At 42.2% G+C, this 18,218-nt stretch overlaps 2 protein-coding genes across 2 annotated transcripts in view; one reads left to right on the top strand and one right to left on the bottom strand.

Moving 5' to 3' along the window:
* plcd3b (phospholipase C, delta 3b) overlaps nucleotides 1–16,650 on the top strand; it is a 100,941-nt gene extending 84,291 nt beyond the window's left edge. Inside the window, exons 10-12 of the mRNA XM_052610752.1 lie at nucleotides 15,237–15,387; nucleotides 15,791–15,907; nucleotides 16,006–16,650. Coding sequence (XP_052466712.1) covers nucleotides 15,237–15,387; nucleotides 15,791–15,907; nucleotides 16,006–16,220 — 483 coding nt within the window. The 3' untranslated portion in view covers nucleotides 16,221–16,650. The remainder of the gene's footprint in view (nucleotides 1–15,236; nucleotides 15,388–15,790; nucleotides 15,908–16,005) is intronic.
* Nucleotides 8,941–13,992, bottom strand: LOC128024882 (uncharacterized). The gene is made up of 2 exons (XM_052610750.1): nucleotides 12,482–13,992; nucleotides 8,941–9,688 (listed from the first exon to the last, which is right to left on the bottom strand). Exons 1-2 carry the CDS (start codon nucleotides 13,598–13,600, stop codon nucleotides 9,260–9,262), a joined length of 1,548 nt encoding a protein of 515 aa, XP_052466710.1. The 5' UTR covers nucleotides 13,601–13,992; the 3' UTR covers nucleotides 8,941–9,259.
* Nucleotides 16,651–18,218: the final 1,568 nt, after the last annotated feature.

Raw genomic sequence — 18,218 nt, 5'->3', positions numbered from 1 at the left:
ACTTTTAAAAAATGTGTGTCAGGAAGTGTACAATTTTTTCTTTTTTCGCAGTCCGAGTTGCGGGCGGGTTAGTTGAAAACGTCGGTCGGGTGTGGGTTGTTTATACATTGACCTGCACATCACTGGTTACACACTCCAACAGGGGACCTCAGAGCCAAGATGGGAAATGTTCCAGGTCCTTGCTGGTCCTGCCTTAAATCATGTTAAAATCAACTGCATTTAACCCATACAAAGTCCAAACACACACAGTAGTGAACACACACATACACAGAAACATACACAAACACACACAAAAACACACACCATGAACACACACCCAGAGTGCTCGGGGAGCAGTTGGGGGTTCAGTCCCTTGCTCAAGGGCACCTCAGTCTTCTAAACATGGCATGGAGTCGATCAGTCTGTGGCACTACTCAGGTGTTATGAGAGCCCAGGTTGCTCTGATAGTGGCCTGGTAGCTTTGGCACTGTGTGTAGGTGCCAAGTCCTGTTGGAAAATTAAATCTGCATTTCCATAAAGAGGGTGAGCAGCAGAAAGCATGAAGTGCTCTAAAACTTCCTGGTATATGGCTGTGTTGACTTTGGACCTCAGAAAACACAGTGGACCAACACCAGCAGATGACATGGCACCCCAAACCATCACTGACTGTGGAAACTTTACACTGGACCTCAAGCAACATGGATTGTGTGCCTCTTCTCTCTTCCTCCAGACTCTGGGACCCTGATTTCCAAAGGAAATACAAAATATACTTTCATCAGAGAACATAACTTTGGACCACTCAGCAGCAGTCCAGTCCTTTTTGTCTTTAGATGCTTCTGACACTGTCTGTTGATCAAGAGTGGCTTGACACAAGGAATGTGACAGATGAAACCCATGTCTTGCATACGTCTGTGCGTAGTGGTTCTTGAAGCACTGACTCCAGCTGCTTTCCACTCTTTGTGAATCTCCCCCACATTTTTGAATGGGTTTTGTTTCAAAAACTTGCTTGGACACAGAACTCTGTGAACAGCCAGCCTCTTATGCAATGACTTTTTGTGTCTTGCCCTCCTTGTGCAAGGTGTCAATGGTCATCTTTTGGACAACTGTCAAGTCAGCAGTCTTCCCCATGATTCTGTAGTCTACAGAACTAGACTGAGAGACCATTTAACCGTCTTGGTGCCATGGTCGAGTTTACTCGAGAAGATGCGGCACTGAATAAAACGGCCAGTTTTGTCAAATAGGGTGTCAAATTTCATGCAACCTCCCCTGCACCAGATAGCAAACATGTAAGACTTCATCTATGACTCAAAAAAACGTCATGCTTCTATACAAAATCTTCGAGCTAGAGCACATTGAATCAGTGCGAACAAAAGCGGAGCTAGTGTGAGAGTGAGCCATTTTATCAGAGCAATATTGTCAACGTCAGCGAGTCTTGGCATTAGATTATTATTATTATTATTATTATTATTATTATTATTATTATTATCATCATCTAATGGCATCAATAAAGCTTCAATAAACCCACAATGAAGTGTTGGGACTTCTATTCGCGGACCCTGACTCAGAAGGTGACAGTGATACTGAAAGTGAAAGTATAGCCCTACACCAAGCACAAAAGGTGAATCCTTTCCTTTGCCCAATGTAGATTGTCCTTTGGCCAATGTCAGTGGTGTGAACAATGTTTGCCGGGATCGGAGTGTTCATCGCGAAATTAGCGGGGAACGAGGCGGGAGATTTTTACCGCGCTAGACATGTAGCTTAGTCTTCTGACCGTGTGCCTCTCCGCAATCGCGGCGACAGTATTGTAGTGGAGACTTTGTCTAATGCCACTGGGTATGTTAGACCAGGTCAAAGTATTTATTGGACAGTTAGGGGGCATAGTGGAGGCAGGGTGGGGAGTTGCAATGATAAAGACAGTAGTCCGAGTTATGCACACTCAGTGCGTGCGCGAGGCAGATGTGGCCGCGCTGCTCGTAGCAGGAGCAGAGGCGATGTGACACGGGGCAGAGCTTTTGAACTAAACGGGTCTTGACATGGAAACAGAGTGCCTGCTGTATGTAGTAAATTGAAAATCTCTACATTTTGGGGGGGGGGGGGGTAGTGAGTGCTGCATTTTATCATTTAAGCATGTGATTTTTCATGAAAATTCTATAATTCACGATGGCCACCAACATATGACGTCATAATATGCAAATTAAATGGAAAATGTAATCCCTACATAAACATTGGGTCATCCTTAATATTTTTATAACTGACAGAAAGTCACTATCTTTTATAACTTTTAAGATATAGCTTTTTGAAATTAAGATGTCAAAAGCGAAAGTTTTAGGAAAAAAACCTCTGGTGCCTAAAGGGTTAAGTCCCTCCTGAAAAAAGAGCAATCTTGATAACACCATTTTGAGCAATTTTAGACCAATATCTAATCTTCCTTTTATAGGCAAAATTATAGAAAAGGTAGTTTTTAATCAGCTGAACAAATACTTAAACTCAAATGGATAACTGTACAATTTTCAATCTGGTTTTCGACCACATCACAGCACAGAGACAGCACTCATTAAGATAATAAATGATATTCGCTTAAATTGTGACTCTGGCAAAATATCGGTGCTGGTATTGCTAGATCTCAGTGCTGCGTTTGACACTGTCGATCATAACATACTACTAGAGAGACTGGAAAACTGGGTCTGGCTTTCTGGGATGGTACTCAAATGGTTCAGGTCATACTTAGAAGGGAGAGGATATTATGTGAGTATAGGAGAGCATTGGTCTAAGTGGACGTCCATGACATGCGGTCCCACAAGGGTCAGTTCTTGCACCGCTCTTGTTTAGCCTGTATATGCTCCCACTAAGTCAAATAATGATAAAGAACCAATTTGCCTATCACAGCTATGCTGATGATACCCAGATTTACCTCCAAATGACTACAGCCCAATTGACTCCCTCTGCTAATGCATTGATGAAATTAATAGTTGGATGTGCCAGAACTTTCTTCAGTTAAACAAGGAAAAAAATGAAGTCATTGCATTTGGAAACAGATGAAGTGTTCGAGGTGAATGCATACCTTGATTCTAGGGGTCCAACAACTAAAAATCAAGTCAGGAATCTTGGTGTGATTCTGGAGACAGACCTTAGTTTCAGTAGTCATGTCAAAGCAGTAACTAAATCAGCATACTATCATTTAAAAAACATTGCAATAATTAGGTGTTTTGTTTCCAGCCAAGACTTGGAGAAACTTGTTCATGCCTTCATCACCAGCAGGGTGGACTATTGTAATGGGCTCCTCACTGGCCTACACAAAAAGACCATTAGACAGCTGCAGCTCATCCAGAACGCTGCTGCCAGGATTCTGACTATAACCAGAAAATCTGAGCATATCACCCCAGTCCTCAGGTCCTTACACTGGCTTCCGGTTACATTTAGGATTGATTTTAAAGTACTTTTACTCGTATATAAGTCACTAAATGACCTACGACCGAAATATATTTCAGATATGCTCACTCACTATAAGCCTAACAGACCACTCAGATCATTAGGATCAAGTCAGTTAGAAATACCAAGGGTTCACACAAAACAAGGGTAGTCCTCCTTTAGTTACTATGCGGCCAGCAGTTGGAATCAGCTTCCAGAAGAGATCAGATGTGCTAAAACACTAGTCACATTTAAATCTAGACTTAAAACTCATCTGTTTAGCTGTGCATTTATTGAATGAGCACTGTGCAATGTCTGAACTGATTGGACTATATTTTCACTGTTTTTATTTTTTATTTTATTTTATGTAAAATCATTTTCTAACTGTTTTAAATTCATTTTAATAATTGTAAAAGTTTTAAAACTGCTTGTTTTATTCTTGTTATTATTTTTCTTCATTATATTACTGTCTTTTACAGAATGTAAAGCACTTTGTGTGCGAAATGTGCTATATAAATAAACTTGCCTTGCCTTGCCTAGTGTTATTATCAACCTTGTTTCAGAGATAACCAGAATGTGAAATGTGAATGCAATGTTTTTTTTAGATAATATTTTTAGATATAAATAGTTATTGTGCTGACTTCATTTTCGACATTTCATTTGAACCCTCACAGACCCATGAACTAAACAGTTATACATAATACATCTGATTGTAAAATATAATAGTAAAATATTTTGATTTTGGCAAGCTTTGTTGCAGTGAATACCAATGCTGACAGTTCCAAAAAGGGAAAAGGAACTTATTGTTTTCCCTAATTTTGCTTGCCTGTGACTCAAAACACAGGCAATATCGAATATGTCTCAATATATCTTTTTATTTTTTACTTTTTAAAGTAGTTGATACTCAATAATATTTCAAGAATGTCTAAAGAACAAATATTAAAACCAGAAAATGTCAATTTTAACTTTATGGCTGTATATGGTTTAATCCCAGAGATATTGGTATCTCAGTGTCGTAACATAGTTACAAAACTGTATGTTTGCACTCTCTTTAGAAATTCTCTTTAAAATCTTTCAAAGCTGTTAAAATGAACAACATTCCTTATTTCAAATATCACTAAAACTGATTCAAATATAGAATCTTGTGTACAGACTATTGAGATCAAGTAAATATACTTCAACTTGACCACTAATGGCACTCAGACAGGTGTGTTCTATACAATAGTTTTGATTCAGAATGTCACAACAGACATTCACTGATCAGAGCGAGAGCGTCGCGAAATGTCACAAAAGAAGTGTATTTTTGGTTGCAAGGGCAAGACAACCCTGCACAGATTACCAAAAAAAAAACAGCATTAAAGGACCAGTGGATGGAGTTTATTTTTACAGAGCATCAACGAAGTTGTGCAAGTGTTTGTGTTTGTTCCCTACATTTCAAAGATGCTTGTTTTACAAACAAGGCCCAGTTTGACGATGGATTTGCATATCATTTATTTCTTAAGGATGATGCAATCCCAACGAAAAAGGGTCACGATCGTGTGTTGGAACCGCAGGCGGTGAGTAAAACTTCTTAAAATATCTCTGCCTCCTTGTTAGTGCGTCCGCCTCCCATGCCGGAGACCCGGGTTCGAGCCCCGCTCGGAGTGAGTCGTTGCTGCTGCTCTCCTTCAGTTTCAGCCTCGGGATGTGATTCTGGATCATAAATAAACGGCTGAATCTGACTGTTAGCCATGGTTTGTTTTGGATGTTTTTTTCCTCACGGTAATGTCACAGCTTCCAAACGCTCTCAATGCAAAAGCCTACTGGCGCTCATGATTCTTTAGCTCCGCCCACACGTCACGCCTCCAGCCGGTCGTGTTTTTCTGGGAAAAATCGGTACAGAATATAATAAAACTAAAGACTTTTTGGAGTTATGAAGGATGCAGTACTACTCTATAGGTACTCAAGATTAACAGGATATTGAGTGAAAACGAGCATTTCACCCCCCCTTTAAAGCTAAAATCTCAAAAGATGTGATAATATTTAAAATAAATTCTAATGTTTAAATGTCTGAATCAGAATGAGTCGATCTTTTATTCGTTATCTAGCTTGGCTAGGTGTTCATTTTCAGTTCTCTTCACAGCAGTTTAGTCAGTGTACTGTTTGAGTAAATTAATTACTCCGGGATATTGGTTTGTTTTAACTCAGAGGGAGTGTCAGCCACATTAAAAAACTTAAAAGCTTAAGTCATTTGTGGATCAATGCTTATTGGAGATGTGAATCGTTTCAAATGATTCAGTTCGATTTGGTGAACTGGTTACATCGAATGATTCGTTCCTGAACCGGATATCATACTGCAGAGAACGCGCACATTACAGACCCGGAAGAGAAGACAATGCTTAATAAAGTCGTAGTTGTTGCTATTTTTGGACCAAAATGTATGACCCTCTGATGTCACATGGACTACTTTGATGATGTTTTTCTTACCTTTCTGGACATGGACAGTATAGAGCTTGGGAAACTACGTCAATGCGCATTGCATTCTGGGTAGTCGCGGCCATGTTTGGGGACACGCTCATCAGTAAAAGTGAAAGTGAAAGTGACATGACATGACATACAGATCAAGTGTAAGATTACATATAAAGAAAAACTCAACAAGGAAGCAAAGATGCGGTATTTAGAAAAAAATCAAGACAAGCACGAACACAAAGAGTGGTCGGATGATCTTAAAGAGCTGCCGCTCGTAACCTTCCCCAATGTGTTTTCTTAACTTGTTTGTAGTGTCAGAGCATACACCTCTGATCAGTTTAATAAATCTCTCGAGTCTCACCTGCAATTTACAAATGGATGGGTGCAGAACCTTCAAATTATCCGCGTCAACGAGCGGAAAACTGTTGTCTGCACAAAGGTCTTGAATTAATCAATTTTAACAATTGTCTTTCTATGTACCTTTTTCACTTATTACATTATCTATGTTCTTGATACTTGAAGGTTACTGTACTATACTTGAAGGATACTTGAAGTGCACTGAACGTATAAATTAAATAATCTTCTTTTTTTCCAATTTTCACTGCCCTACCTGTGGTCTTGATACTTGTTTACCTAATTACCTTTTATGTGTTACACTGCCCCTTTACTTTTTAATATGCGTTATTGTAAACTGTACAAATTAACCTCAGTGTGTTATGATGCACAAATAAAGAGATACAGAATTGATCAATTTTGCCGTTTATTACTGTAACAGGTGGTATGCAATATGCATAACACTCATAATGCAGGAGATGTGGTTCATGCATAGGTAACATTTAATGTAAGTCTGTCAAATCTATTAATCACATCCAAAAAAAAAGTCGTTTATATAACGTACATTTCTGTATATATATATATATATATATATATATATATATATATATATATATATATATATATATACATATATATACATATATATATACATATATATATATATATATATATATATATATATATATATATATATATATATATATATATATATACATATATATACATATACATACATATACATATATACATATACATACATATATACATATATATACATATTTATACATATATATATATATATATATACATATATATATATATATATATATATATATATATATATATATATATATATATATATATATATATATATATGCACATACATACGTGTGTATATATCAGACCAAAGGGACAATCCCTCTTTTCCTTCTTACTGCTGCTAACCAAGCCATGTGACGCCGCTTTGTTAACTCGGAGACCTGAGATCAAGGTGCGGTTTTCCAGGCGGGAAAGCTGAAAAACCGCACTCCATTCAAATTATTTTTCCATGCCGGTCATGAGTACGAGTATGGCAGTTAATTACACAAGCTTTTACCATTGTAACTTATTTATGGGTATCGTTAAGGTTTTAACGGTATTACTACGCTTACATACTGCTTAACGGTCCGGTACTTTAACGGTATTCTTATCTGTAATTTGTGTTTTGTTACTTTGTGTTGTGTTGGCAATCGAAATCTTTGCATTTCTCTGTCTGCACATAATGCACTTTTGAAAGATGCTTTGACTTATGACAACCAGTGTTGTCTGCATCAACTCTAGTGAAGTATAACCACAGTTGGGAACGTTTTGCTGTCTCCGCCATCGTCACTCTTTGTATTAAGCAGGATTTTTCGTACTGTAAGGGGCCGTTCACATATCGCGTCTAAAAACGCGCGGAAAACTCTAGGCACGCCGCTTTCTGATTTTTTATGTGTGTGTGTGCGGCGCGCTCGGTTTTGTGGTGTGTTTGTGTGACTGACAGACAGCCTCCGTGGCGCGCATGAGAGATCTCGCAGATTTCACAGACAAACGTCTTAATATGATCGCAAATTAGAAATGTTTGGTAAGATAAAATGTGCACGATAACATTATTAAGCAAAAATACATAGTAGATTAATTTTTTCCCCTCCAGTACCAAAAGCAGAACCGATAGCGTCAGATCTATATATATATATATATATATATATATATATATATATATATACACATTACAATATAATATAAAACATTACAATATAACATTGCTGTAATCTATATAGCCTACCAGCCAACCGTTTTATACAGTAAGATTTTTAATGTTTTTAAAGAAGTCTCTTCTGCTCACCAAGCCTGCATTTATTCAAAAGTACAGCTACATCAAAAGTACAGCTAAATGAGTAATATTGTGAAATATTTTTACTAATTAAAATAACTTTTCTATTTGAATATATTTTACAATGTAATTTATTCCTGTGATCAAAGCTGTTTTTTCACTATCATTCCTCCAGTCTTCAGTGTCACATCCTTCAGAAATCATTCTAATATGCTGATTATCAATATTTAAAACAGATGAGTACATTTTTTCAGTATTCTCTGATAAATAGAAGGCTCCAAAGATGAGCATTTATGTGAAATAAAAAGCTTTTGCATCATTATAAACTATATAATTCAAAAGCTTATAGTCAGTATAATTTTTATTTTTTTGGAAAATAAATTATAGAAATTAATACTTTTATTTAGCAAGGATTCTTTAAATTGATTAAAAAATGAATGATTTCAGAATTATTATTGAAGGATCTTGTGACTGGAGTAATGATGCTAAAAATTCAGCTTTGAAATCTCAATAAATTGCATTTTTTAAAGATATTCAGATAGAAAACAGTTATTTTAAATTGGCTAGTAAAAATATTTCGAAATGTTACCGTTTTGCTGTACTTTATGTTAAAATAAATGCAGGCTTGGTGAACAGAAGATACTTCTTTAAAATTATTAACAAGCTTACTGTTCAAAAACCTTTGGCTGGTAGTGGATACTATAGGCAACTTCTCTAATTTCTATCTTTTAATTGGCTTATAAATCCATAACTGCTGGACAATAACAAATAGTAATGATTTGTTCATATACTACAAACACTTTTTATCACATAATAAGGCAGAATAGTTTCTATACTGTAATAAATTGTCAATTTGCACTGCATTGTTCATATACTTTATTTATCACCTGCTGGAGATGACTTGAAAAAACATTGTAGTGAGTTCGTGTGGCAAGGAAGAGGGCAAAGGGGTCGGCTGGACTGCTGACGTGTTTATTTAACCAAAACTAAACAAAGAACAAAGAAAATCACAAACACCCAAACGGGGACTCTTATTCTGACACTCCGTCAAACTTCCGGTTCACTCCTTCCGGTTCGGGTCAGCAGTCCGTCTCTCTCTCGCTTGCATCCGTTTCTCCCGGCGTTTTATACTCTCTCCACGCCAATTACTAGAACGAGAAACAGGTGATGATAATTTTTGCCCAAACCACTCACTTACCGCTCGTCTCCTGATTCTCTCTCCCGCTGCAGACTTCGCTAAACCACGCCCCCCCTGCCACATACCCCCACCGCCCGACTCAGGCCGGGGAGCCATCCGGCCTGCAGCCCCCCCCCCCCATTTCTGGAGAGGAAGTCGGCCACCGCCATCTGAACACCCGGCCTGTGGATCACCTTGAACTTAAAAGGCTGAAGAGCTAGATACCAACGAGTGATCCGCGCGTTGGTATCCTTCATGCGGTGGAGCCACTGCAGCGGAGCGTGGTCCGAACAGAGGGTGAACTCCCGTCCCAGGAGATAATAGCGGAGGGTGAGGACGGCCCATCTGATGGCAAGGCACTCTTTCTCGATGGTGCTGTACTTAGCCTCTCTCTTCGAGAGCTTCCGGCTAATGTACAGCACCGGCCGTTCCTCCCCCTCTATCTCCTGGGACAGGACTGCCCCCAGCCCCCTGTCCGATGCGTCTGTCTGCAACAGAAAAGGGAGAGAAAAATCAGGAGAGTGTAACAGCGGCCCGCCACACAGAGCAGCCTTGACCTGAGTAAAGGCCTGCTGACACGGCTCCGTCCACTGGACCGTATCTGGTACCTCCTTTTTAGTAAGGTCAGTCAAAGGGCTGGTGAGGTCCGAATAATTAGGAATAAACCGTCTATAATATCCCGCCAGCCCCAAGAACTGTCTTACCTCCTTTTTGGTCTTGGGTCGTGGGCAGGTCGCAATAGCGGCAGTCTTATCAATTTGGGGACGCACCTGCCCATGCCCCAAGTGGAAGCCCAGATACCTTACTTCCACACGCCCAATCGCACACTTCTTTGGGTTGGCCGTGAGCCCCGCTCCCCTCAGCGACCTCAGGACAGCCCTCAGATGCTGCATATGCCGCTGCCAGTCATTACTAAATATAATAATATCATCTAGGTAGGCAGCAGCATATGCAGCATGGGGCCGTAGAATCCGATCCATGAGGCGCTGGAAGGTAGCTGGGGCCCCGAACAAGCCAAACGGAAGGGTAACAAATTGGTGTAATCCGAACGGCGTTGTGAAAGCTGTCTTTTCTCTGGACAATGGAGACAAGGGGATCTGCCAATAGCCCTTTGTTAAGTCCAATGTCGAATAAAAGCGAGCCGTGCCTAGCCGATCAAGCAACTCGTCAACCCGCGGCATTGGATACGCGTCGAATTTCGACACAGCATTCACCTTGCGGTAATCTACACAGAATCGGACTGAGCCGTCCGTTTTCGGAACTAAAACTATCGGGCTCGCCCAGTTACTATTAGATTCTTCTATTACCCCCATGTCAAGCATAGCGCCCAATTCAGCCTGAACTACTTGTTTCTTGTGCTCAGGTAAACGATACGGCCGGCTGCGAACTACCACGCCCGGCTCGGTCTCGATATGGTGCTGAATTAGGTTAGTACGGCCCGGCAGGGGCGAGAAGACGTCGGCAAACTCTGCTTGCAATTTCGTTACATCAGTGAGTTGGGACGGCGAGAGGTGGTCTCCACCAGGAGCCAGGGCGAGGGATTGGGGTTTGATATTCGCCTCTGGCCCGAGATCATCCTCTCCGCCAATCACCGTTGCCAACATCACTGATTCCGCCTCATTCCATTTTTTAAGGAGGTTGAGGTGGTATATCTGACGGGACCCGTTCCTATCGGACCGTATTACCTCATAATCGAGATCTCCGACCTGTCGTGCGACCTCAAACGGTCCCTGCCACTTAGCCATTAATTTGGAGCTCGACGTTGGGAGTAATACAAGTACTTTCTCTCCCGGTGCAAATTTGCGTAACCTAGTTCCCCTGTTATACAGCTGGCTCTGGCGGTCCTGGGCTTGTAACAAATTCTCCATGGATAGCCGCCCCAATGTGTGGAGTTTTGTTCTCAAGTCCAGCACATACTGAATTTCGTTTTTGCCCTGAGACGGTCCCTCCTCCCAAGTTTCTCTCAGTACGTCGAGCACCCCCCGGGGCTGGCGTCCATAGAGAAGCTCGAAGGGGGAAAACCCCGTGGAGGCTTGTGGGACCTCTCGCACAGCAAATAACAAGGGCTCTAGCCACCTATCCCAATTTTTGGCGTCTTCGTGAACGAACTTACGAATCATGGATTTAAGTGTGCGATTAAATCGTTCGACCAGGCCGTCGGTTTGTGGGTGATAGACGCTAGTTCGAATCGATTTAATGCCCAACAATCCGTACAGTTCGCGTAGCGTACGTGACATAAACGCCGTGCCCTGATCGGTGAGGATTTCTTTTGGAACCCCCACCCGGGAGATAAGACGAAACAGGGCATCCGCAACACTTTTAGCGGAAATGTTGCGGAGGGCCACCGCTTCAGGATATCGTGTTGCATAATCAACTATGACTAATGCAAAGCGATGTCCTCGTGCCGATCGCTCTAATGGCCCGATGAGGTCCATGCCAATTCTCTCGAAGGGGACCTGCATTAAGGGAAGAGGGCGCAAAGGCGCTTTTGGGGCGGCCGGTGGGTTTACCAATTGACATTCCGGACAAGACGCGCACCACCTGCGCACGTTGTCATGAATGCCCGGCCAAAAGAAGCGGGCCATGAGGCGATTTAGTGTTGCGGCCTGTCCCAAATGGCCCGCCATAGGATTAGAATGAGCCGCCTGGAAAAGCATTTCCCGGCGGCTCTTTGGAATTAACAATTGGGTTGTATTCAATTTTGTCCGAGCGTCTTGGGTCACTCTATACAACCGGTCTTTTAAAATGGCAAAATACGGATAGGAGAGCGGGAGGGCAGGTTGGAGAGACTGGCCATCGATGGCGCGGACCTGTTGAAACGCATGTTTTAGTGTCTCATCCTGAGACTGCTCCAGAGGAAAGTCATCACGCTCCGAGAGAATTAGTCTCCCGATTTCGTTCAGTTCCCCTGAAGCAGACCACAGCGACCCTGGCTCAGTTTCTCCCACCTGTACCCGCACGGCCTCCTTCCGTGCCTTATTTCCCCAAGAGGCATCCGCACATAACGACCCCAATAAAACCGTAAACGCAGGCCAATTCGTTCCCAAAATTACCGGATGCCGGAGGTGGGGACTAACCGCCACCTCTACACTATGCTTTTGTCCCCGGAAATGAATACTAATTGGGACAACCGGATACTCCACCACATCCCCGTGTACACACCGCACCTTAACCACGCGGCTTGTATCCAATGCCCCCGGTTAAATCAGGCTTTGATGGATTGAGGTTTGGTTACATCCCGAATCCACCAAGGCCGGATATGTACCCCCCTTGATACTCACGGGTATTTGGTACTCGCCAGCCTGACCGGGGGTGACCTGTGGGACATCCGGGACCCGGATCATTGTCCCCACCTCCATCGCTGGACACCTGTCCACGAAATGCTCCGGGTCCCCGCAACGCCAACAGGCCAGCCCAGACCTACCCGCCGCCCCAGTGGCAGGGAGTGGATTGGAGAATTGGCGCGGAGAGAGTGGAGAAAAGGAAGCACTGTCCCCCCCAGCAGGCACAATCCCTGCCCCCCTGGGCGGGGCCCTTGGGCTCCCGAAGTGTCCATGGTCGATCCCGCCCCGCCCCCGGGGCGGGACACGAGGAGGGCCGGGTGGACGGGACCTAGGGAGAGGGACAGGGCGAGAGAGAGAGGGGGGAGAGAGAGAAGGAGAGAGAGAGTTAGCAGGTGGGGGTGCGCCGACCCCTGGGCACGCCACCATGTGGTCCTCCGCCAGATGGATGGCCGAGTCCAGCGACGTGGGGCGGTGGCACTGGACCCACTCGGCCGTCTTCTTGGGAAGCCGAGCGATGAACTGCTCCAGCACCACCAGGTCGACGACATGCTCCACGTCACTTCCCTCGGCCAGTAGCCACTTGCGGCAGGAGTCCCGGAGCTGTTGGGCCATCGCGAAGGGCCGGCCGGCCTCGCCCAAATCCAGGGACCGGAAGCGCTGGCGATGTTGCTCTGGCGACCGGCCGACCCGCTGGATAATGGCCCTCTTGAGGTCGTCGAAGACCAGGAGGTTCGCCACCGGAAGTTGTTGCGCGGCCACCTGGGCCTCACCGGAGAGCAGGGGTATTAGGCGTACCGGCCACTGCTCGCGGGGCCACCCGCAGGCCTCCGCCGACTTTTCGAAGAGCTCCAGGAAGGCCTCCGGATCGTCCTGGGCCCCCATCTTGTGAAGCGGCAGGTGCATGGGGGCGGCGGGCGGCCCGGCGGCCTCGGCGCGAACCTCCCGATCCATCCAGCTCCGGAACCTCTCGCGGTCCTCCTGCTGGGCCTGAACGATGGCCTGGAATCGTCTCTCCTGATCGGTCCTCAGGTCCAGCAGGGCCTGATGTTGTTCTTGGTGCAGGACCGCGAGGGAAGCGATGATATCCGCAAGCGGCGTGGAGGACGGGCTTTGCATGGCGGCGGCGGTCCTTCTTCCTTCCCGGGTTTCGGCACCAGTGTAGTGAGTTCGTGTGGCAAGGAAGAGGGCAAAGGGGTCGGCTGGACTGCTGACGTGTTTATTTAACCAAAACTAAACAAAGAACAAAGAAAATCACAAACACCCAAACGGGGACTCTTATTCTGACACTCCGTCAAACTTCCGGTTCACTCCTTCCGGTTCGGGTCAGCAGTCCGTCTCTCTCTCGCTTGCATCCGTTTCTCCCGGCGTTTTATACTCTCTCCACGCCAATTACTAGAACGAGAAACAGGTGATGATAATTTTTGCCCAAACCACTCACTTACCGCTCGTCTCCTGATTCTCTCTCCCGCTGCAGACTTCGCTAAACCACGCCCCCCCTGCCACAAACATATATTGTCGCAATTGTATGTTTAAAGTCTTCATGTTTGCAAGATTCATTTTTTATATTAAAACCTTCTGTGACATTAAAGATGGAGCAGAGGAGCAACAAAGATGCTCCTCTGTTGGTCACGTTTTATGGAAAGTGAAACATAAATCTATAGGGGTGGTTGGATTTATTCACGCACTTTAAAATATTAATTTGAAGCATCTTTCTTTTCTGATTCTTACAGCTTAATCATAATAGGCTGTATATTAGCTTATTGGGATAAAACCGGTAGTTCTATGTGAAATCAGATATTTGAGCTCCCCCATATAGTCAAAATGGCATAATCAATAACACCCTGTGAATAATCCACTGTTAGATTGGTAGTCGAATCAGGCTCCTAGAATCAAAGCATTGATTCGTCTACTATTTGGGTGACCCCAAATAGTAGACGAATCAATGCTTTGGTACAATTGCCCTTGTGTTTCCACACACAGTTGCATTGCATTCTATGGAGGTCTCCTGTTGGATAGGTAGACATCGCTCAGAGCATATGGTACTCACTTGGAATGTTTTAAAAAATATATTAAAAAAAAATCAGTTATATTATGAAAAAAGACCTTAAATGAAAACTTTGTGTAATTTCTTTTCTTCAAATTGACCAGAAACACTGGTCCCATCAGTCCCCTTTTAGTAACATAGACGTGTTTGTGTATGTGTGTGCTCTTGTTTTTGTGACATATCAGGACACAACTCTGTACAATGGCATGGGTATGACACAGGTATTACTTTTACATGTTTCCTTAATCAACACACCTGATTCAGGCCATCAACTCATTAATAAAGACTAAAAATGCAAAATGTGCAGTGTTTGGGGGCTCCAGGCACTTAAGAATCACTGATATGTATGTTTGTATACATGGGGGATGAATGATCAGCAATTTTTTCCACACTCAAAACCCACAATTGAGGTGGCCTTGTGCAAGGTATCTAACCTACAATTGCTCCCCAGGTGCTACAGCAATAATGGTTGCCCCCCTGGTGCATGGGTGACCACGATGTGTGTATGTGTTCTCTACTCTTTGCTCCTACTGTGTGTGCACTATCTTGGATGAATTAAATGCAGAGGACAAATTCCGAGTATAGGTTTCATGTTACTTTGGTTTGCTATCACTATCACATGCTATTTCATCATCATCAGGAACATCATAATCCTCACTTTTGAATTTTTAGATTACTAAGTTACATTTTGTATTTGCTTTTCCTCAGAGGGATTGCAAATTGAGTCCAGAGCTGTCTGATCTGGTGGTGTACACCCACAGTGTTGCTTTCAAACAGTTTGACCCATGTGCCAAGAAACCTCCCAATGAAATATCCTCGTTTTCTGAGAGTGATGCGTTGAAACTAATCAAAGAATCAGGTACTATATGCAAGTGCATGTTTGGGAGTGTGTTTATTCAGTGTACAGATACTTTGTTCCCTGTGGACTTAAAATATAAATTACAGAGTAATCTCCTCCACATTTCAAATTATATATTGTGTTTATTGTCATGTTATGTATTATTTTATGTATCTTTAACTACACACAATTATTGTTATTATTATTTTTATTTTTTTGGCATAATTAATTGAATAATTAACGAAATGATGTGTAAACAGAAGTTATATTTGCCTTTTTTCACACATAAACAACACGACTACAGTAAAAAACTAATGTAACTTTAACAGTAAATCAAAGATAAACATTGTCTCCTATTTATTAGATTTTTTTTTTTTTTTTTTTTTTTTAATGGTTCCAAAATGTCTCTCTCTTTTTTTCATAGGGAAGTTGTTTGTACGTCACAACAGCATGCAGTTGAGCAGGATCTACCCATCTGGTCAGCGTGTGCAATCCTCCAACTACAACCCTCAAGACATGTGGAATGCTGGTTGTCAGATGGGTAAACATTTAAGCAAAGAAAACATGCAGACTATGATCATTTTTAAAATGAGTGTGTATTTCACATTTATAAACAACTGACAAAAAATTATTTTACAGTGGCATTGAACTTCCAAACCCAATGTGAAGAGATGGATCTAAACAGAGGCCGTTTTTTACCAAATGGCTGCTGTGGCTACTTGCTAAAACCGAGCTTTATGTGCCAGCCTGATTCAGAGTTTAACCCAGAAAACACTGGGGGAGGCCCTGGCCACAATCCAACTCTGCTTACTATCAAGGTATACTGTAGCACTAAACAGAGAGGTCTTTATTAAAACAAAACCTCACAACGCTCAATGATGTCACAGTGTTACACATTTGACTTCACATTTGACATGTATTACACATATACTTAACCCTAAAAAGGGTGACCTATCCTGGGGGCACAAACATTTGAGAGGCTGTGGAGTGAGTGTAGTTCTCATTTCTTGGGTTCAAGATTTTTTTCAAAATCTGTATCTGGGGTGGTGTTGGAGCAGTGTATAAGACACATGCTTTGGTGTGAGAGACCTAAGTTCGAATCCACTGTGCGACACCAATGTGTCTTTGAGCAAGACACTTAACCCCTAGTTGCTCCAGAGGCATGTAACCTTTTGACAGTTGTAAGTCACTTTGGATAAACGTGTCAGCTAAATGAATAAATGTAATTGTAAATGTATCCCCCATGATATGTCACCCTATGGTGGTATAAATTAACTGAAAAAATAATGCTTTAAATCTTGTATAAACATTTTTAAAACATTGATTCTCGCATAATTTAAACTTTCTGTGTAATATTCTGTTGAAAAATAATTATAATGCCAGTTTCTGAATATATTATCCTACTGTATCATATTTAATATGCAAATTTCTTGGGTCAACTCCATGTGCACAATTATTAGACAATGTTTTTTTTTTTTTTTTTTTTTGAGGATTAATTTTATTACTGAACAACTACAGTGCTCTTGGTCAATCCAAAATGTTAAAAAGCCTCAAACCTGATTATTTAATGAATTAAAAGTGAGGTTTTGGCTTTCTTAGGTGAATTTCTATGTGTGGACAATTATTGGGCAGCTATAAGTATGCAGAATTATTGTCCTAACTAAAAGAAAAATTAAAATTTTCACATCTTGTTAATTTTCATCTGTAAAAGTTAAAGTAATAAACAACTCAAAATGTACAAATAAAAATTATTGTCATCAATAAATAAATAAATAAATAAAATTGGCCAATGCAGCCACCCTTATTTTCAGCTAAAGTCATAAGCCTTCAATTCATGGAGTCTGTCAGTTTCATGATCTGTTGACGATCAACTTTGTGTGCAGCTGCAATCACAGCCTCCCACACATTGTTCATAGAGGTGTATTGTTTACCTTCACCATAAATCTACCATTTAAGAAAAGCCACAAGTTCTCAATAAGGTTTAGATCAGGTGAAGAAGGGGGCCATGCCATTATTCATTCCTCTTTAAGGCCTTTACTGGCTGTCTGTGGAGTGGAATACTTCGGATCATGCGATAGAGGACTGTCCTGCATAAAAATGATGGTCTTCTTGAAAGATGCAGACTTTTTACTGTACCACTGCTTGAAGAAAGGGTTTTCTAAAAACTGGCAGTAGGTTTGGGAGTTGATTTTGAGTCAATCTTCAACCTGAAAAGGTCCAACTAGCTTATCTTTAATAATACCAGCCCATACCAGTACCCCACTTCCACCTTGAAGTCTGTGCCCATTACTGATCCAGCCATGGTCTCATCCATCTGGTCCGTCAAGAGTCACTCTCATCTCATCAGTCTATATTAACTGTGAAAAATCTGTCTTCAGATATTCCATGGCCCAGTCTCAACTTATAGCCCCTTTCGCACTGCAATTCCGGCAAATACAAGGGTAATGTGTCCTGGCAATTGTTCCCGGGTCGCTAGATTTTGCACTGTCACACTGCCAGTGATTACCAGGAATTAGAGCTGTAATCGGGCCTTAAAAGTTAGGCCCGACAGGACCCGAGCCCGACAGGTTTCGGCCCGAGCCCGACAAGTACATTTTGATTGACAGCTTTTTTAAAGCCCGAACCCGTTTACAGCCCGACATTATTCAAATGTGCGCACGCACACAGCTCTTTTGCCTTTTGCCAACAATGAGCAATTTATTCATGTTTTAACATAATTTACTCATAACTAACGTAGACTAGACCACTTGGAAGTTGGAATAAAGAAATAAAATAAGTCCTGTGTCACATCGTAACATCTCAGCATTCTAGACATAGGCTCATTTAACCTATAAATAGACCAACGCACCAAT

The sequence above is a fragment of the Carassius gibelio genome, chromosome A12 (assembly GCF_023724105.1).
Source record: "Carassius gibelio isolate Cgi1373 ecotype wild population from Czech Republic chromosome A12, carGib1.2-hapl.c, whole genome shotgun sequence".
NCBI lineage: Eukaryota > Metazoa > Chordata > Actinopteri > Cypriniformes > Cyprinidae > Carassius > Carassius gibelio.
Note: the sequence above shows the minus strand (reverse complement) of the source record. Positions and strands in the feature narration are given on the sequence as shown.

Coding starts and splice junctions, on each gene's coding strand:
- LOC128024882 (XM_052610750.1), bottom strand. CDS start 13,600: ATGCAAAGCCCGTCCTCCACGCCGCTTGCGGATATCATCGCTTCCCTC. Junction 9,689..12,481: donor CTGGCGAGTACCAAATACCC/GTGAGTATCAAG, acceptor TTTCTGTTGCAG/ACAGACGCATCGGACAGGGG.